General features: G+C 46.4%; 1 protein-coding gene across 1 annotated transcript in view; it reads left to right on the top strand.

Annotated features, from left to right (window-relative positions):
- The window catches only part of ADAM17 (ADAM metallopeptidase domain 17), a 58093-nt gene that overhangs the window by 15367 nt on the left and 22068 nt on the right, over nucleotides 1–20658 (top strand). Inside the window, exons 3-6 of the mRNA XM_062208934.1 lie at nucleotides 7934–8064; nucleotides 9514–9602; nucleotides 16538–16706; nucleotides 19292–19425. Of these exons, the coding sequence (XP_062064918.1) occupies nucleotides 7934–8064; nucleotides 9514–9602; nucleotides 16538–16706; nucleotides 19292–19425 (523 nt within the window). The remainder of the gene's footprint in view (nucleotides 1–7933; nucleotides 8065–9513; nucleotides 9603–16537; nucleotides 16707–19291; nucleotides 19426–20658) is intronic.

Here is a 20658-nt window from a genome sequence, read left to right as displayed (position 1 = left end):
CTGAACCATTTGGGAGACCTGGAAAAAACTCCTGGCTCCTGGCTTCAGATAGCGCAGCTCTGGCCCTTGTAGACATTTGGAAAGTGAACTAGCTGATGGAAGACCTTTCTCGCTGTTTCTCCCTCTCTCTGTGACTCTACCTCTCAAATAAATAAAATTTAAAAAAAAAAAAAAAAAAAAAAAAACCAAAACCAAAACCAAAAACGACTGGGCTGGGGGAAGCTAAAGCAGGGAGCCTGACGGGGAGCAGAGCACCCACACTTGAACTGGCACTCTGATATGGGTGCTGCTGCTGTGGACGGTAGCTTAACTTGCACCCAATGTCAGCCCCATCTTAAATGTTTAATGTGAAATGTGTGTACCAGCCTATGAGAATTTTGTACCACGTAAGTTATTTCATTTAACCCTCAAAACCATTGAGCTGATAGGTGGTTTTATTTCCACTTGTAGGTGAATACCTATGTTTAGAGATGAAGACAAAGATAGGAGGGGCCTGCGTTGTGGCGCAGCAGGTTAAGCCACCACCTGCAACACTGTCATGACATGGGAGCGCTGGTTCCGGCCCCGGATGCTCAGCTTCTGATTTAGCTCCCGGATAATGTGCCTGGGAAAGCAGCAGCAGATGGCCTAAGTGCTTGGGCCCCTGCTACCCACACAGGAGACCTGGATGGAGTTCCAGGCTCCTGGCTTGCCTGGCCCAGTCCCAGCTGTTGTGGCCATTTGGGGAGTGAACCAGCAGATGGAAGAGCCCTGTTTCTCCTTCTCTCTCTGTAACTCTGATTTTCAAATAAATAAATAATAAATTTTTGAAAGACCAAGGCAGGGTTTGAGGTGCATTTATCAGACTCTGAGTCCTGTCCCCTGTATCATATTGTGTAAAGCTTTTTTTCCTCTTTAAAAGCTTTATTTATTTATTTATTTATTTATTTGAAAGGCAGAACAACAGAGAAAGTGAGACTAAGGTAGCTGAAATGATCAGTTTATGTTAGGGCTGGTCTTGTGTGGGAATTCACTCATTAGTTGGTGGTGATGGTGGATGTGCAGTCTGTTTTTAGATAATGGGGCCAGGATTGGGGGAAAATCATTAATATTAGAGGTGGAAAACACAGAAGGGCCGGCACCGCGGCTCACTTGGCTGTTCCTCCCCCTGCGGTGCCGGCACTCCGGGTTCTAGTCCCGGTCGGGGCTCCAGATTCTGTCCTGGTTGCTCCTCTTCCAGTCCAGCTCTCTGCTGTGGCCTGGGAGGGCAGTGGAGGATGGCCCAAGTCCTTGGCCGCAGCAGCCATTTGGGGGTTGAACCAACGGAAGGAAGACCTTTTTCTCTGTCTCTCACTGTCTAAATCTACCTGTCCAAAAAAAAAAAAAAAAAAAAGAAAAAGAAATGCTGAGAGATTGTATTAAGAGTTAAAAATGACTTTTGGGTGGGGGCGGCCACTGGTGCTGTGGTGTAGCCTGCAGTGCCAGCATCCCATTATGGGTGCGGTTTAGAAACCTGGCTGCTCCACTTCTGATCCCACTCTCTACTATGGCCTGGGAAAACAATAGAAGATGGCTCAAGGGCTTGGGTCCCAGCACCCATGTGGGAGACCTGGACGAGGCTCCTTGCTTCAGATCAGCCCAGCTCCGCTGTTGCAGCTATTTGGGGAATGAATCAACGGATGGAAGATCTCTCTCTGCCTCTTCCTTTCTGTAAGTCTGCCTTTCAAACAGATAAATCTTTAAAGGCAAACGATAGAGTGTCCATCCGCTGGTTCACTCCCCAATGGCTCCGATGGCCAGGGCTGGCCCAGGCTGAAACCAGGAGCCTTGACTGTGTCTGGGTATTGATAATCTGGGCTGGTGACAAGGGCCCAGGTACTGTGGCCAACTTCTGCTGCTTTCCCGGGTGCATTACCATGGAACTGGATTGGAAGCAGAGCAGCTGGGACTTGAACTGTCTGTTGCTCTGCAGTGGTTGTGGGTGTTGCAAGTGGCAGCTTAACCAGCTGTGCTACACATCTGCCCCAGAGTGATTTTATGAGAGTAAGAAGCTGTTTCAAAGTTGCCTTGCAAGTTACGTTTCCTCTTTGTTGTAAGTCAAGAAATATTCTTACTCTGAAGTAGTGAAGAGGCTGCAAATACTGCATTGGTACTTTTTTAAAATATAATTTTATCAGCATTTTTGGGGAGAAAAATGTTTCTCCTCAAAAGTAAGACATCTCAGATTATTTTTTAAAAGATTTATTTAATTTGAAAAGCAGAGTGACGGGGGGAGACATGGAGAGAGTTCTCCCTCTCAGATTGTTTGAGGAGGGCTAGAATTGTTAAAAGAATGGAAGTGACCAACTAAATGGATCATGGAAAATGCACCCACGTGGGAGACCTGGAGGAGGCTCCTGGCTCCTGGCTCTGGTTTGTGGCCAACAGGGCAGTGAACCAGCTGATGGAAGACCGACCTGTCTGTCTGTCTGTCTGTCTCTCTTTCTCTGTGCCTCTCCTCTCTCTGTGTAACTCTGACTTTCAAATAAATAAATCTTAAAAAAAAATAGGAAATAATGTTAATCCACACTGGTTAGCATGAGTCTGTAATTACTGTAAATCCTTGAAGTGAAAGTCAGAAAAATGAAGGGAGTCTATATGAAAATGACATTATTTTTTTAAAAAATTAATTTTTTTCAATTTTTTTTTTTTTTTTTTTGACAGGCAGAGTGGACAGTGAGAGAGAGAAAGGTCTTCCTTTGCCGTTGGTTCACCCTCCAATGGCCGCCGCGGTAGGCGCGCTGCGGCCGGTGCACCGCGCTGATCCGATGGCAGGAGCCATGTGCTTCTCCTGGTCTCCCATGGGGTGCAGGGCCCAAGCACTTGGGCCATCCTCCACTGCACTCCCTGGCCACAGCAGAGAGCTGGCCTGGAAGAGGGACAACCGGGACAGGATCGGTGCCCGGACCGGGACTAGAACCTGGTGTGCCAGCGCCGGAAGGCGGAGGATTAGCCTATTGAGCCGCGGCGCCGGCCAAAAAATTTTTTTAAAAAAACATTTATTTATTTGAAAGGCAGAGTTACAGAAATGCAGAGGCAAAGAGAGAGAGAGAGAGAGGTCTTCCATTTGCTGGTTCACTCCAAATGGCCACAATGGCTGGAGCTGGGCCGATCCAAAGCAGGGAGCCAGGAACTTCTTCTTCCAGGTCTCCCACGTGGGTGCAGGGCCCCAAGGACTTGGGCCATCTTCTACAGCTTTCCCAGGCCCTACCAGAGAGCTGGATTGGAAGTGGAACAGCCAGGACTTGAACCGGTGCCCACTTGGGATGCCAGCACTGCAGGCAGAGGATTAACCTGCTGTGCCATAGTACCGGCCCCGACAGCACATAAGTTTGAGAGTAAAAAGTAAAAGAAATTTTGACTGACATAGCACAAAATCTAAGATTGGAAAATGTGAATTTGACTGTCACTTAGTCTTAACTAGAGAGCAGACTTTTCATATAGAACATAAAGAATGCAATTCCAGTGATTTTTTTTTTTTATTTTTTTGGAAAGAACACTAAGCAAAAGTAGTATTACACTCATGGAAAGCTTTAAGACTGAATAATAAGGCATTACAGGAGGTTTGCTTTTCTATTCAAAGCTCTTAGCAAAACTGAAGGTGAAGAAATGACAGCTGGGCTGGTGTCAGAAGAGAAGTGTTCGGGACAGCAGGAGCAAATGTCCCAAGGTTTCATGAAATAATGTTGCATGTGTCTGCCTTCTGACCATTAAAAAACCACAAGCAAACTAAAATTATCTTGCATGTTCAAGAAGTTAAAAATATTTGTTGCCATGGAGACAGTTCCAGTCTGCATTTCTTCCTGGCAGTTTAAGGACTTACGCAAACCCACGGGGAAGTAACACTTCATATCGTCAGCACCGCAGCCCACAGAGTGTGTTCCCGTGGCTCATGAATAACATACCTCTCTTGTTTGTGGCATTCATGGACACATTGAGAAGGCCTTGCAAATAATGATTGAAAAAGTTTTGCTCACCACCCCAGTTATTTTTTTCCCCATGGAGAGGCTTACTATTATTAATTATTAAAATGATTTGTTTATTTGAAAGAAGACAGGGAAAAAGAGGTATCTTCTATCCACTGGTTCACTCCCCAGATGGTTTTAGCAGCCAGGACTGGGCCATGCCAAAGCAAGGTCCTGGAACTCCATCCAGGTCTCCCTCCTGTGTAGCAGAGGCCCAAGCACTTGGGCCGCCTTCTGCTTTCCCAGGAGCATTAGCAGGACACTGGATCAGAAGCATAGCAGCCAGGACTGGAAATGTTGCCAATTTGGGATGCTGACGTTGTGAGTGGCTGCTTAACCTGCTGTGCCATTATACTGGCCCCAAGACTTAACTATTTTTTCTTTTTTCTTTTTGACAGGCAGAGTTAGACAGTGAGAGAGAGAGAGAGACAGAGAGAAAGGTCTTCCTTCTATTGGTTCACCCCCCAAATGGCTGCTACGGCCAGCGCGCTGCACCGATCCCAAGCCAGGAGCCAGGTGCTTCTCCTGATCTCCCATGTGAGTGCAGGGCCCAAGCACTTGGGCCATCCTCCACTGCCTTCCCGGGCCACAGCAGAGAGCTGGACTGGAAGAGGGGCATCCAGGACAGAGCTGATGCCCCAACTGGGACTAGAACCCGGGATGCCAGTGCCACAGGTGGAGGATTAGCCTAGTGAGCTGCAGCACTGGCCCCAAGACTTACTATTAAGATGTCTATGTTGGGTCCAGTGATGGATTGCATTATATTAAGCCGCTACCTGTGACACTGGTATCCCTGTTGGAGCACTGGTTCAGTACCCTGCCTGGGAGAGCAGTGGAGGATTACCCAAGTGCCTGGACCTTTGCCACCTGCATGGGAGACCTGGATGGAGTCCTGGGCTCCTGGCTTCAGCCTGGCCCAGTCCCGGCTGTTGTGGACATTTGGAAAGTGAACCAGAGGATGGAAGATCTCTTTCTGTGTCCCTTCCTCTCTGTCCCTCTGCCTTTCAAATAAATACATTTTCTTTTTTTTTTTTTTTTTAATAATATACATTCATTTTTACTTGTAGAATTTTCTCTATTTTATTTTTTATTTTTTTTAACAGGCAGAGTTAGAGATAAAAAGGTCTTCCTTCCGTTGGTTCACCCCACCAATGGCCGCTACGGCCGGCGAGTGTGCCAATCCGAAGCCAGGAGCCAGGTGCTTCTCCTGGTCTCCCATGCGGGTGCAGGGCCCAAGGACTTGGGCCATCCTCCACTGCCCTCCCGGGCCACAGCAGAGAGCTGGACTGGAAGAGGGGCAACCGGGACAGAATCCGGTGCCCCGACTGGGACTAGAACCAGGGGTGCCGGCACTACACGGGGAGGAACAGCCAAGTGAGCCGTGGCGCCGGCCCAAATAAATACATTTTCTTAAAAAGTCCATACTATTCAAATTAAAGATACGGTAAAATGCCTATTACAATCTTATTGGCATTTTTTCCTTAAATAGACAAAGCAGTCCTGAAAATAATGGAATTACGAGGGACCCAAAAGAGCCAAGACGTTGTTGAGAAAGAACCGAAGGCATCATGGTTCCTGACTTGAAAATACAGAGAGTACAAAGCCACAGGCGGTACAAAAGCCCAGGCGTAGACAGTAGCCCAGGGCTAAACCAAGTGAACGTGGTGAACAGTCTTCCACAGGGTTATCAAGAACAATCAAAAGAGAATAATCTGACACACGGTGCCGAAATGCAGGGTAGCATCACACAAACAAGTGAAATTGGGACCCAATGATATTCCATGCAAAAAGATAAAAACTCAAGATGGATTATACCTTAAATGTAAGAATTGAAACTGAAAACTCCTAAAGGGAACCATGAGAAGAAAACTGCATGGCAATGGTTTCTTGGATATGACTCCAGAATTTCAAGCAACAAATCAAAAATAGACAAGTGGGACCACCTCAAAACTAATCCTACTCTTTTTTTTTTTTTTTTTTTTTTTAAAGATTTGTTTGTTTATTTGAAAGAGTTACACAGAAAGAGGAGAGGCAGAGAGAGTGAGAGAGAGGTCTTCCATCTGCTGGTTCACTCCCCAGCTGGCCGCAACACCAGAGCTGTGCCAATCTGAAGCCAGGAGCTTCTTCTGGGTCTCCCACCCGAGTGCAGGGGCCCAAGGGCTTGGGTCATCTGCTGCTGCTTTCCAAGGCCATAGCAGAGAGCTGGATGGGAAGTAGAGCAGCTGAGTCTTGAACCAGCGCCCATATGGGATGCCGGCGCTTCAGGCCAGGGCATTAACCCACTGTGCCACAGTGCCGGCCCTGAAAGATTTATTTTGTTTATTTGGAAGGCAGAGTTAGAGAGTAAGGGACAGAGAGAGGTCTTCTGTCTGCTGGTTCACTCGCCAAATGGCCACAATGACTGGAGCTGGGCCAAGCCAAAGCCAGGAGCTAGGAGCTTCTTCGAAAGTAGAGCAGCCAGGACTCGAACCAGTGCCCATATGGGATGTAAGCGCTACAGGCCGGGGCTTTATCTTGGTGCGCCACAGCATAGGCCCTAATCCTACTCCTGCAGAGTAAAAGCACCAATTAACAGAGTGAAAAGGCAACATAAAGAATGGGAGAAAATGTTTGCAAAGCTTGCATTTGACAAGGACTCATATCCGAGATATATAATGAACACCTTTAACTCAATAGCAAAATTAACCCATTAAAAAAAGGACAGATGACTTGAGTGGACATTCCTCCCCACTCCGCAGTGGGCAGAAGTGTATGAAAAGATGCTCAGGTTACCACTCATCAGAGAAATGTAAACCCACACCAGAATAGCACTCCCAGTTTTTAAAAATGTCGGGACTGAAATACATAGAAACAAAAGTACTGAGCCAGAAAACAACAACTCTGAAATTAAAAATGTTTAAACCAACTAAAGAACTGGAGTATATATGCATGGTTTCTGTGTTGGAAACCTTGCATTTTCCTCATGGTCGTTGTGGACTTTTTAAGAATATGAGTTCTATGAGAAGGAAGCAAAAAGCGTGAGTGCTTTTAAATATGTTTATCAATATATTTACTTTGCACAGCAATGAGAATTTTCCCATAGGATAATACCCAGCTTGATGGCTAGAGGCAGCATAGCATAGGTTTTTTTGTTTGTTTGTTTGTTTTTTAAAAATATTTATTTACTTGAAAGGCGCAGTTACAGAGAGGCAGAGAGAGAGACACAGACAGACAGGTTTTCCATCCACTGGTTCACTCCCCAGATGGCCACAATGGCTGGAGCTTTGCTGACCTAAAGCCAGGAGCTAGGAGATGCTTCTGGGTCTCTTGCTCAGGTGCAGGGGCCCAAGCACTTGGGCCATCTTCTACTGCTTTCCCAGGCCATAGCAGAGAGCTGGATCGGAAGAGGAGCAGCCGGGACTGGAAAGGGCGCCCATGTGGGAGCCGGCGCCGCAGGCCAGTGTGTTAACCTGCTGTGCCACAGCACTGGCCCAGCACAGGGGTTTGAAGTAACTCAGTAACGTTACTGACTTTCTGTGTAGCCTTGCGTGTGCTGATTGACTTCCAAGCCTCAGCTTTGATTTGTGTCCAGTGGAGATAATACATACAGGTGCCTGCACTGATAGGTGTTCAGTTAGTAATATAAATAGTACTAGTCCTCATAATAAGGTTTTGAGGTACGTAGAACTCCAGGTGTGTTTCCTTATCCTGCAGAGTTTCCAAGAAAGATGAGTGCCTTAGCTCTCAATCTCTTCTTCCCGGCGCAGTGTCGTTTGGTCTGCCAAGGTTGTGCAGCTGCACCGATTAGTCCACTTGTCTGTAGGAGATGCATTGCTCTAGGGACTTAGTGAAACGTTAATTATAACTTGCATAGCAGTTTATTAGTATCAACTCTTAAATTTTTAAGAAAATTTAAAAGTTAGATTTTCATTGCTTAGATATAAAATCTGAATGAATACCTTTTTCTTTAGGCATTTTAAATTATACCTGACATCAAGTACTGAACGCTTTGCACAGAATTTCAAGGTCGTGGTGGTGGATGGTAAAGATGAAAGCGAGTACGCTGTGAAGTGGCAGGACTTCTTCATTGGACATGTGGTTGGTCAGTATGGAGCTGGTTCACTTGCCCTTATGTCTGGGGGTTAGAGCCACAAGTCTAACTTGGTTGCATATTCCTTTTTGGTGGTGGTGGGGAAGAGCTTCGTAGAGGTAGTATTCTTTGCTCATTTTATTTGAGCTGTGCATATTAGGAGGAGAAACATTCTAACGGGAGGAAATGGACCTTGTCTAGCATGTCACACTGGCTAGTCAGTTAATGATTACAATTTCCTCTCAAGTGATAAGAATTTAACCTCTTGTCTTTAGGCAGGGATTGTAGATTTCCTTATGAGAGTAAAAAAAAAAAAGTTGTCGGGGCTGGCGCTGTGGTGTAGCAGGTAAAGCTGCTGCCTGCAGTGCCGGCATCCCATGTGGACACCGGTTCATGTCCTGGCTGCTCCACGTCCGATCCAGCCCTCTGCTGTGGCTTGGGAAAGCAGTAGAAGATGGCCCAAGTGCTTGGGCCCCTGCACCTGCATAGGAAACACACAGCTCTGGCTGTTGCAGCCCTTTGGGGAGTGAACCAGTGGATGGAAGACCTCTCTCCCTCCCTCCCTCCCTCCCTCCCTCTCCTTCCCTCCTTCTCCCCCTCTCCCATTCTCCCCCTCTCCCTCTCCCCTGCCTCTCTGTAAATCTACCTTTCAAATAAATAAATCTTTTTAAAGAATGAAAAGGTTGACTCTACTTTTATTTACTTGAAAGGTAGAGAATCTTTCATCTGCTGGCTCATTTCCCAAATGTTTGCAACAGCTGGGGCTTGGAGCAGGCCAGCGTGAGGCCAGGAGGCCAGAACTCCATCTGGGTGTCCCACATGGGTGGCAGGGGCCCACCCGCTTGGGCCATCATGTGGTGCCTCCCAGGCTTGTATTAGTAGGCAGCTGGGTTGAAAGCAGAGGAGCTGGGCTGGAACTGGCAGTCTGAAACGGTGGTGGGCGTCCCGAGTGGTAGCTTGACTTGTTCTGCCACAACAGCCTCTCCCATCCTTAGGAGCTTTTAAACAAGGTATCCAGGAGGTCAGATAATTTGCTGTATGAGCCTATTATGTATTTGAGAGGGTACATAAATGATTAGTTTAATTTTTGAGCATTTTCTGTGGTAAGAAAAAAGAAATGGCATTGCAGCCCCACTGCACAGTTCCAGGCCTGTGTGGAATACTTTCCAAAACCTCGCATTCTGCTTTCTTCTCATTATTTCTTACTCAGAGAGGTAAAGTTATTCCAGAAGAAAATCCATGGTTCTTTTTTGGGAAATTAATAGATTTCAGATTATTGGTCTTGGAGCTCTTCCTTGGGAAGGGAGAATTACCTAGTTTCACTCTGGACTTCAGTTTCTCAGTTGCAGAGCCCTAGGGAGAATTCTGTTCTGCTGGTGTGTTTGGATGACTCGTTGACACTAGTGCATTGTGTATTATTTAGTGTACATATTTTTAATGAAAATTATTTTTTCTCTAAAGGTGAGCCTGATTCTAGGGTTCTGGCCCACATAGGCGATGATGATGTCACAATACGCATCAACACTGATGGGGCAGAATATAATATAGAGGTAACTCTACATGTGAACTTTTTTTTTAGTAGCTTCTATCTCTGATTCTTAAAAAGCTTCTCAGTTGTTTTAAGAGGGCAAAAGGTGAATATTAATTATACCTATTTCCTTTCTCTTTGTATTTATAGTTTTTTTTTTTTTTTTAAAACTAGGAAAACAGGTGATTTTAAAGAATAGTTTGTTTCTAAGGAGCTGACATGAAATACCCCGTTTTTTTTTTGTTTGTTTTTTGCTTTTTTAAATTTTTGACTGTTTTTTATTCTTTTTATTTTTAAAAAATGTTGAGAGTGAGAGAGCGTTCCTTACTGTTAGTTCACTCCCCAGATTGCCTGCTGTGACCTTTGGGGCCAAAGGCAGGAGCTGGGAATCTATTTCCTATCTTCCATTTGGGTGACAGGCACCCAATTACTTGAGCCATCACTGCTCTCTCCCAGGGTGTGCACTAGAAGGAAGCTGGAATCAGGAGCTGGGTCAGCGGGGATTCAAGCCCAGGCACTGATAGGGGATGGGGCAGGTCAGCTGCTGGGCCTGATGCCCACCCCAAGCTCCGTGTCTCTGAGTACCATGATTGAACCAGTGTGGGGTGGCTATGGCTAGAGGAAACCTTTTTCCGTCCAGACTCATTGTTTTTGATTCTCTACTATTCCTACCATAGATGTAAATATTCCCAGAAATGAAGGTGAGATCTAGCTTCCCCGTTTCCCTGTTTCTGTGCTGGACACTCTGGAATGCCAGATCAACAAAAGGCATAGTTTGGGGCTGACGTTGTGACGTGGTGGGTGAGGCCACCACCTGCAACGTCGGCATTCTTTGGGTGCCAGTTCGTGTCCGGCTGCTCCACTTCCAATCCAGCACCCTGCTCATGGCCTGGGCAAAGCAGTGGAAGATGGCCCAAATGCTTGGGACCCTGCATCCACGTGGGAGCCCCAGATGAAGCTCCTGGCTTCAGCCTCCCTCAGCGCTGGCTGTTGTAGCCATCTGGGGAATGAACCAGCTGATGGAAGATTTCTCTCTCCGTCTTTCCATCTTTCCTCTTTCTCTGTAACTCTGACTTTCAAAGAAATAAGCTTTTTTTTTTTTTTTTTAAAGGACACAGTTGATAGTCTGAGAAGCTCAAAGAGGAAACTCAGTCTCTGGCTGCTGTTCCATTGACATAGTAGCAGAAAAAAATCAAGACCAGAATGCCACACTTGTATCAGATGATTATCCATTTGCCAGAAACTAATCAGGAACTCACAACGTTTGCCATATTATTTGTGGTTGGAAGTTGATTCTGTGTTTTTTGAAAAATAAGAATTCTCTGGATAGTGTTTGATAACAGAAAAGCAGATCACCTGTGAGGACTGCAGTTAAGATTGGTCAGATGGGGCCGGCGCCGTGGCTTAACAGGCTAATCCTCCGCCTTGCGGCGCCGGCACACTGGGTTCTAGTCCCGGTCGGGGCGCCGGATTCTGTCCCGGTTGCCCCTCTTCCAGGCCAGCTCTCTGCTATGGCCCGAGAAGGCAGTGGAGGATGGCCCAAGTGCTTGGGCCCTGCACCTGCATGGGAGACCAGGAGAAGCACCTGGCTCCTGGCTTCGGATCAGCAAGATGCGCCGTCCGCAGTGGCCATTGGAGGGTGAACCAGCGGCAAAAAGGAAGACCTTTCTCTCTGTCTCTCTCTCTCTCATTATCCACTCTGCCTATCCAAAAAAAAAAAAAAAAAAAAAAGATTGGTCAGAAGAAGTAGGAATATTTGAGTGCTGGTAGGTGTAACATAGGGGCCTAGTGCTGTAAACATACATTTTATTTTATTTTTCAAAGATCTATTTATTAGAAAGGCAGAGTTAGAGAGAGAGATGCTCTATCTGCCAGTTCACTCCCCAAACGGCTGCAACGAGCAGGGCCGGGCCTGGCCAGGCCAAAGCCAGGAGCCAGGACTTCCTCCGGGTCTCCCATGTGAGTACAGGGGCCCAAGGACCTGAGCTATCCTCTGCTGCCCTCCCAGGTGCATTGGTAAGGACCTGGATTAGAAATGGAACAGCTAGGAGTTGAACCTGTACCAACATGGGCTGCTGGTGCTACTGGCTGTGACTTAACCGCTGTACCATAGCACCAGCCCCTAAATGTACATTTTAATAGCATCCGAACCACATGACCATTGGTCTTTTGTCTGTGCATCACTGTGAACAGAAATCTATGATGGGGTGGACATTGTGGTGTAGCAGATACAAGACTGGCTTCCCAAATGGGTGCTGCTTCAAGTCCCAGCTGCTCTGCTTCCAATCCTGCTTCCTGTGAATATGCCTGAGAATCAAGTGAAAGATGACCCAAGTTGTGGGGCCCTTGCCACCCACCTGGGAAACCTGGAAGAAGCTCCTGGCTTCAGACTGGCCCAGCTCTGGCCGTCACAGCCATTTGGGGAGTGAACCAGTGGATGGAAGATCTCTGTCTCTGCTGCTTCTCTCTCTAATTCTGTCTCCAAATAAAGACACAAATCTTCATTAAAAAAAAATAATAACTTACAGGGGTAGTGTTGTGGTGCACTGAGTTGAGCTAACCTCCTGTGACATAGGCATCCAGTATTGGAGTGCATACTTGAGTTCCAGCTGCTCAAACTTTCAATCCGGCTCCCTGCTGATGTGCCCAGGAAGACAATGGAAGGTGGTCCAAGTACTTGGGCCCCTGCCACCCACGTGGGAGATCCAAATGAAGATCTGGGATCCCGGCTTCTGCTTTGCCTGGCACCTGGTGTAAGAAAAAAGAGTGCAGATCAGAGAGGAAACAGAATATGAACTTGTAGCCAGACAAAATTTATTCAAAGAAAATAAACTTGCAAAGGTCGACCAGCTGCCAGCGTGCACACAGACCAAACACCCCAGGGACTGGGCCATTTCTGTCTTAGGTGGGCTAGTGGCGGGAAGTGAGGGTGCTAGGCAGAGGTGAGCTTTTCCATACAGGTATTTCAGGTGTGGCCCTCTGGCTTCGAAGCCTGGGGAACAGTGCAGGGGGTGGAGTGGAGAACAATAGGGAATCAGACTAAATTGGTCTCTTGAGAGGGCTGGGGAATGCGAACTAAAATGGCTGAGGCTTGTGTCCTCCTGTCACCTGGCTGTTGTGGCAGTTTGGGAAGTGAACTGTCAGATGGAAGATCTCTATCATTTTACCTTTCAAATAAATAAAATAAATCTTAAAATCTTAAGGCTTTGCAATATGCTGTAGTCTATTAATATTTATAATTCTAGTCTGTTTTCTGTTGCTTTAATAGTATACTTGAGACCCAGTAATTTTTTAAGGATTCACTTATTTTATTTGAAAGAGTTACAGAAAGAGGGATACGTACACACACACACACACACATATACACATCTTCCATCCACTGGTTCACTCCCCCAAATTGCTGCAACAGCTGGGGCTGGGCTAGGCTGAAGCCAAGAGCTAGGAGATTCATCCAGGTCTCCCATGTCAGTGGCAGGGGCCCAACTACAATCCTCTGCTGCTTTCCCAAGCACGTTAGAAGGGAGCTGGATTGGAAGTGCAGCAGCCAGGACTTGAACCAGTACTCTTTTGGGATGCTGGTGTTGTAGGCGGCAGCTTAACCCACTGTGTCATAACGTGTGCCCAGCCCAGCGAGACATGAAGCACAGAATTTATTTAGCTCATGGTTCTGGAGGCTGGGAAGCCCAGGAGTGTGTTTCTGGCATCTGCCTTGCATCTCTGGAGTGTTTCTTTGCCGCACTGTAACACAGAGGAGAGTGTCATACCATGAGACAGCAAGATTGCCAGAGCTTTTTTTTTTTAAATATTTATGTATTTATTTATTTATTTGAAAGAGTTATGGGGATGGTGGGGAGAGAGAGAAAGTAAATAGAGAGATCGATCTTCCATCTGCTGGTTTGCTCCTGAAATGGTCACAACGACCAGAGTTGGGCCTGGCCAAAGCCAGAAGCCTAGAACTCCACTGGGGTGTCCCATGTGGGTGGCAGGGGCCCAAGTACTTGGGCCGTCTGCTGCTATTGCTTTTCTAGGTGTATTAGCAGGGAACTGGATTGGAAGTGGAGCAGCTGGGACCCGAACCTGTGCTCCTGTGGGATGCTGGTGCTGCAGACTGCGGCTTAACCTGCTGTGCTACAGTGTGGGCCACCGAGAGCTTTTACAGCAAAGCCACTCCTGTGACAGCAGTGCTCTCGTGGCCCAATAATTCCACAAAGGTTCTTCCTCCAGATACTGTCAACATCTGAGTTCTGGGATGGAGTTACCAGCAGCTCAACATGGTGACACGTTCACACTGTCTGGCCATCTGATGTCAGTTTTGGGTGTCGGGCATGCCAGGAAAATTCAGAACTTGAGGAGCAGATGAAGGAGCCAGGCAGATCAATCACTGCTGTGTTAAATTTGCTTGATCAGTTCACTTTTAACAAATAATTTTATTTTAAAACATGCTCATCACAAAACTGAGAAAATCTTAATACTTGGACAGATAACTACTGTGGACATTTTGATGACTATTTTTCCAAAGTTTTAAAAAGAGATTTATTTATTTGAAAGAGTTACGGAGAGAGAGAGACAGATCTTCCATCTGTTGGTTCACTCTCCACATGGCCACAACAGGCGGGGCTGGGCCAGGCCAAAGCCAGGAGCGTCTTCCAGGTCTCCCACGGGGGTTCAGGGACCCAAGCACTTGGGCCATTTTCTGCTGCCTTCCTAGGCCTTTAGCAGGGAGCTGGGTTGGAGGTAGAGCACCCAGGACTCAAACTATTGCTCATGTGGGTGCTGGCGCTGCAGGTGGCCGTCTCTGCCTACTATGCCATGATGGCGACCCCCACCTTTTTTCTGTGTGTATACACGTAAATGAAGGTGGTCATGTGAAGGGTCTTCAAAAAGTTTATGAGAAATGGCGTGTTGTGAAAAAATTGCATGGTTTTCAAAATGTGTTACACCAAAATAAGCTTGCTTTTAATTTTTTGATGTACTCTGTTACCAACTGTTATTTCCTGCAAAATTAGAGTCAAACTATATGTAGTTTTGTCTTCACATATTTTTCATTTAACAATATAATTGTGAACATTGTTTCATGTTTATTATAGCTCTAAGTTAGGATTTTTAGTAAAGACTGCTTGCTAGGGGTCCAGCGCTGTGGCATAGCAGGCAAAGCCACTGCCTGCAGTGGTGCCGGTTCAAGTCCCGGCTATGGCCTGGTAAAACAGTAGAGGATGGCCCAACTACTTGGGCCCCTGCACCCACGTGGGAGACCCAGAAGAAGCTCTTGGCTCCTGACTTGGGATTGATGCAGTTCCAACTGTGGCGGCCATCTGGGGAGTGAACCAGCAGATGGAAGACCTCTCTCAGTCTCTGCCTCTGCCTCTGCCTCTCTGTAACTCTGCCTTTCAAATCAATAAATAAATAAACCTTTAAACAAAAAGACTGCTTATTGTCTCATTGGAATGTTATATATATACATATATATATATTTTTAAGATTTATCTATTTGAAAGGTAGAGTTAGAGAGGAAGAGAGAGAAAGGTCTTCCATCCACTGGTTCACTCCTCAGATGGATGCAGTGGCCAGAGCTGTGCTGATCCGAACCAGGAGCTTCCTCTAGGTCTCCCGTGTGGGTGCAGGGCCCCAAGGACTTGGGCCATCTTCTGCTTCCCCAGGCTATAGCAGAGCACTGGATCAGAAGAGGAGCAGCCAGGACTTGAACCGGTGCCCATATGGGATGCCGGCACAGGCAGTGGCTTTACCTGCTATGCCACAGCCAGCCCCAAATGTACTATTTATTTATCTAATATGCCATTAATGCTCAATTGTTTTCTAAATTTTGAAGTAAAACATTCTTTTTTTTTTTTTTTTTGACAGGCAGAGTGGATAGTGAGAGAGAGAGAGAGAGACAGACAGAAAGGTCTTCCTTTTTGCCATTGGTTCACCCTCCAATGGCCTCTGCGGCCGGCGCATCTTGCTGATCCGAAGCCAGGAGCCAGGTGCTTCTCCTGGTCTCCCATGCGGGTGCAGGGCCCAAGGACTTGGGCCATCCTCCACTGCCTTCCCGGGCCACAGCAGAGAGCTGGCCTGGAAGAGGGGCAACCGGGATAGAATCCGGTGCCCCGACCGGGACTAGAACCTGGTGTGCCGGCGCCACAAGGTGGAGGATTAGCCTGTTAAGCCACGGCGCTGGCCTGAAGTAAAACGTTCTATAAGGAGGGTAGACATTGGTGCAGCAGTTAAAGCTGCCATTTGGTACCTCTGCATCTCCCTTCTGATCCGACTTCCTGCAGGGTGCATTCTGGGAGGCAGCAACCCGAGTCGGTGGGTCTGAGCTTCCCAGTTGGGAGGAGCTCAGCCGTGTCAGACGTCTGAGCAATGGATCAGCAGATGGGTGCTTGTTCTGCCTGGCAGTCTGTATCTCTCTGCCTCTCAGTATTTTTAAAAAATTGTTTCTCCTACACTGGTAATAAGTTTCAGGCACATTGTTGCAGGTTTATAGCCTTCTCTTGTGAAAATGTCCTTTCTTGTGGGCAAAGCCCAGCGTGACAGAAAGATGTCAAATACCTGGATGTTAAATTAGAATGAAAACGTCATGTGAGCAGGAGACTTGTCTTGGCTTCGTTGTTGTATCGCCTTCATCTGCAAGGCTGCCAGTATACAGTAGGCATTGCAGAGGTATTTCTGAATGGAAAAGATATGCACTTTTGTCTTCTGTATCTTCTAAAAAATTTCAGACCCTGTACAAAATATTTTTTCTGTACAGATAAAATAATAATTCAAATAATCCATGTATTTACCAGCATAGAAATTTTACATGCTCACCATTGAGATATTTATTTTGGATAAAATGACCTGTCAGTTTATAACCTGGAAAAGAATGTTATCTAAGAACAAGCAAAGACAGTTGTAAGAATTTAATGTAATTATTAGGAAGTCTTGTATTTTATATCTCAATCATATTTCCCCTTATAGCCACTTTGGAGATTTGTTAACAATCCTGAAGACAAAAGAATACTAGCTTATAAATCTGAAGATATTAAGAATGTTTCACGTTTGCAGTCTCCAAAAGTGTGTGGATATGTAAAAGTGGATAATGAAGAGCTGGTTCCCAAAGGACTAGTAGACATAGAACCTCCAGAAGGTAAGGCGTGGAGAGTGTATTTAAAATAAGAAACAAGTGGTGGAACTGTTTTCAGTATAGGGTGGTTGTTGACTTAAAAAATACACAGTTATCAAGGAGCCTGTAGTACTTGACTTGAGAAGTTTGTTGTTTGAGAAAATCTTAATACACTTATCTATAATGTAAGAGTTCACAACACTAGAAATTCTGGGGGCAATAAAGAAAAAAAGATTGGACTTAAAAGGAGATTGTGTTGGGGGCTGGCGCTGTGGCATAATGGGTAAAGCTGCAGCCTGCAGAGCTGGCATCCCATATACGCACTGGCTTGGGTCCAGGCTGCTCCACTTCCAATCCAGCTCTCTGCAGTGGCCTAGGAAAGCAAAGGAAGATGGCCCACGTCCTTGGACCCCTGCACTTGAGTGGGAGATCTGGAAGAAGCTCCTAGCTTCGGATCGACCCAGCTCCAGCCGTTGCGACCATTTGGGGAGTGAAGCAGTGCTGGAAAACCCCTCTCTGCCTCTGCCTCTCTGTACCTCTGCCTTTCAAGTAAATAAATAAATCTTCAACCAAAAATATTGTGTTTAGGGAAAATTGAATAATCTGAGAGAAAACTGTGCACATTTCCTTAGAAATGAGAGTACTATTGAAAAATGTAGAATTCATCCGGCGCCGCAGCTCACTAGGCTAATCCTCCGCCTGCGGCTCTGGCATCCCAGGTTCTAGTCCCGGTCGGGGCACCAGATTCTGTCCCAGTTGCCCCTCTTCCAGGCCAGCTCTCTGCTGTGGCCAGGGAAGGCAGTGGAGGGTGGCCCAAGTCCTTGGGCCCTGCACCCCATGGGAGACCAGGGGGAAGTACTTGCTCCTGGCTTTGGATTGGCGCAGTATGCTGGCCGCAGTGGCCATTTGGTGGGTGAACCAACAGAAGGAAGACCTTCCTCTCTGTCTCTCTCTCTCACTGTCTAACTCTGCATGTCAAAAAAAAAAAAAAAAAAAAGAAAAGAAAAGAAAAGAAAAATGTGGAATTCAGGGTTGTCCACCTTGGGACATACATATCTGGGTCATTTAGAAAACAGCTGATGTGAGGCTCATGGTCTTCCTTTTGCATCCCTTCGAGCGTATCCTTACCATTTTATTATTAGAGGCAAATAAGCTGGTAAACAGTTTGACTGTTTGATAAGAAAGATGTCCTGTTGTACAAACAGAATTTTTTAAAAGAATTATTTATTTGAAAGAGTTAGAGGAGAGGCAGAGAGAGAGAGAGATCTCCATTCTGCTGGTTCACTCCCCAAATTACCACAACGGCCAGAGCTGAGCTGATCCAAAGCCAGGAGCTTCTTTTGGATCTCTCACGCGGGTGCAGGGGCCCAAGGACTTGGGCCATCTTCTATTGCTTTCCTAAGACACAGCAGAGAGCTGGATCGGAAGAGGAACAGCCAGGACTCAAACTGGTGCCCATATGGGATGCCGGCGCTGCAGGCTGGGGCTTTAACCTGCTGTGCCACAGCACTGGCCCCACAAACTAAAGTTTTTTTTAAAAGGTTTATTTATTTGAAAGAGTTACACAGAGGGAGGAGAGGTAGATAGATAGAGATCTTCTATCCGCTTGTTCACTCCCCAGTTAGCCACAATGGCCGAAGCTGTGCCTATCTGAAGCCAGGAGCCAGGAGCTGCTTCTGGGTCTCCCACATGGGTGCAGGGGCCCAAGGACTTGGACCATCTTCTACTGCTTTCCCAGGCCACAGCAGAGAGCTGGATCGGAAGAGGAGCAGCCGGTACTACAACCGGCGCCCATATGGGATGCCGGTGCTTCAGGCCAGGGTATTAACCTGCTGCACCACAGCGCCAGCCCCCCCACAAACTAAATTTTAATGTGATTATCTTGACATTTGTACCATTACTTTGGGTAATTCACAGACTTAACAGAAAATAAATGATGGCTTCACAGCCCAGCAGAAGGGGATTGATTGGTATGTTAAGTACTTTTGAGAGTTTCTGTATTTTAGAAATTAAGGATGTACTTTTTCTTGGCTTTGGATTCTACAATTTTTTAAAAAAATTTATTTATTTTTTTGAAAGAGTTACACAGAGAAGGAGAGGCAGAGAGAGAGAGAGAGAGAGAGAGAAAGAGAGAACGAGAGAGAGGTCTTCCAGCCGCCGCTTCACTCCCCAGTTGGTTGCAACGGCCAGAGCTGTGCTGATCTGAAGCCAGGAGCCAAGTGCTTCTTCCCAGTCTCCCATGCAGGTTCAGGGGCCCAAGGTCTTGGGCCATCTTCTACTGCTTTCCCAGGCCTTAGCAGAGAGTTGGAGCAGAAGTGGAGCAGCCGGGATTCGAACCCGGCACCCATATGGATGCCAGCACTGCAGGTGGCGGCTTTACTCACTATTGCACATCGCCAGTCCCATGGATTCTGCAATTTTTAAGCTTCATCTTTTTTTACTTTTCTGTTTTCCGTTATGATTTTTTTCTTGTTCAAGATAACATTTGTGGATACTAAGCTCAAATAGTGTTTCTTTCAGAAATATAGTAGACTTAAAAGTGTCACTGTGAAAAAAGCTTCCTTGTTTTGGTGAATTTTGATTTAATAGTGTGTACAAATTCATACTAGAGCTTGCTCGCCGGGTGAAGAGGAGAGCGGACCCTGACCCCATGAAGAACACGTGCAAGCTGCTGGTGGTCGCAGACCACCGCTTCTACAGATACATGGGCCGAGGGGAGGAGAGCACCACCACGAATTACCTCGTAAGTCGGATACTGCAGGTGGATGACCTCGGTCTCAATAGGGGCGCAGAAACCCTCAGTGAATGAACCGAATCGTTGGCAAAGCATCTGGGGGATGTTGCCTCTGGTTCTTAAATTACTGTATGGAAATCATAGTTTCACATTTCTGAAGACATTTTACCTGTGACTTAATATTTTCTGCACATTAGGATTTTTATGCATATTAGGTTTGGGAGAAGTTTGCACTACAGTCGTCTCTTTATACAGGGAAGCTCTTTAAAACGGCAGTGAACCTGGCGTGTCATGTGGTCGTCTGCCCCCGGGTACAAGTGTGTCTTTATGTGAACCCGTGTGTGTTTTGTGTGTGTATGTATTTCAGAGAACAAGGTCAGTTTTGTTGAGCTGTGTCAGGGAGCTAATCATTGGACTGTAACTGCCTGAAATGGCCTGCACCATCATGGCCATAACCGGCCAAGGGCAGAGGGATATTAAGGAAGCATTGATACTGGATTCTTAGGCAATAACTATTACAGTTTCTAAGGTCAAGGGGATAATTTTTCATTGACATTTTTTGTTAGTCTGACCTCATTCGTCATGGTAACTTGGCATTGGCTGAATAAAAGAGAATGCGGCTGTTCATGCCCAAGGCCTCGTGCAGGAACGTCGCCCGTCTCGTTGCTTTGCTTTTCCCATTTTGCCTTTTTATTCATAGCCTCCCTCACCCTTCCTTCCCTACTGTTCTGTGTTAAGAGAATGAATTTATTATGAGGGCGGTACAGTTCATTGTAACTCTTGTCCCGAAGTGAAATTCTTTCTTGGCAAAGCGTCTCTCTTCTCTGGATTTTGCTTTAGGGGATTCCTCATCTTTTACTTCTTTGTTATGCTATGGAAATGCATATAATGAGGAGTCTAGTTTTAAATTTGTGTTTATTGGGGCTGGTGCTGCGGTGCTGTGGGTTAAAGCCTCCTCCTGCAGTGCCAGCATGCCATATAGGTGCCAGTTTGAGTCCCTGCTGCACCTCTTCCAATCCAGCTCTCTTCTTTTTTTTTTTTTTTTTTTTTTTTTTTTTTTTTTTTTTTGACAGGCAGAGTTAGTGAGAGAAAGACAGAGAAAAAGGTCTTCCTTCCGTTGGTTCACCCCCCAAATGGCCACTGCGGCTGGCGCACTGTGCTGATCCGAAGGCAGGAGCCAGGTGCTTCTCCTGGTCTCCCATGGGCTGCAGGGCCCAAAGACTTGGGCCATCCTCCACTACC

Source organism: Lepus europaeus, chromosome 13 (assembly GCF_033115175.1).
Source record: "Lepus europaeus isolate LE1 chromosome 13, mLepTim1.pri, whole genome shotgun sequence".
Lineage (NCBI taxonomy): Eukaryota > Metazoa > Chordata > Mammalia > Lagomorpha > Leporidae > Lepus > Lepus europaeus.
Note: the sequence above shows the minus strand (reverse complement) of the source record. Positions and strands in the feature narration are given on the sequence as shown.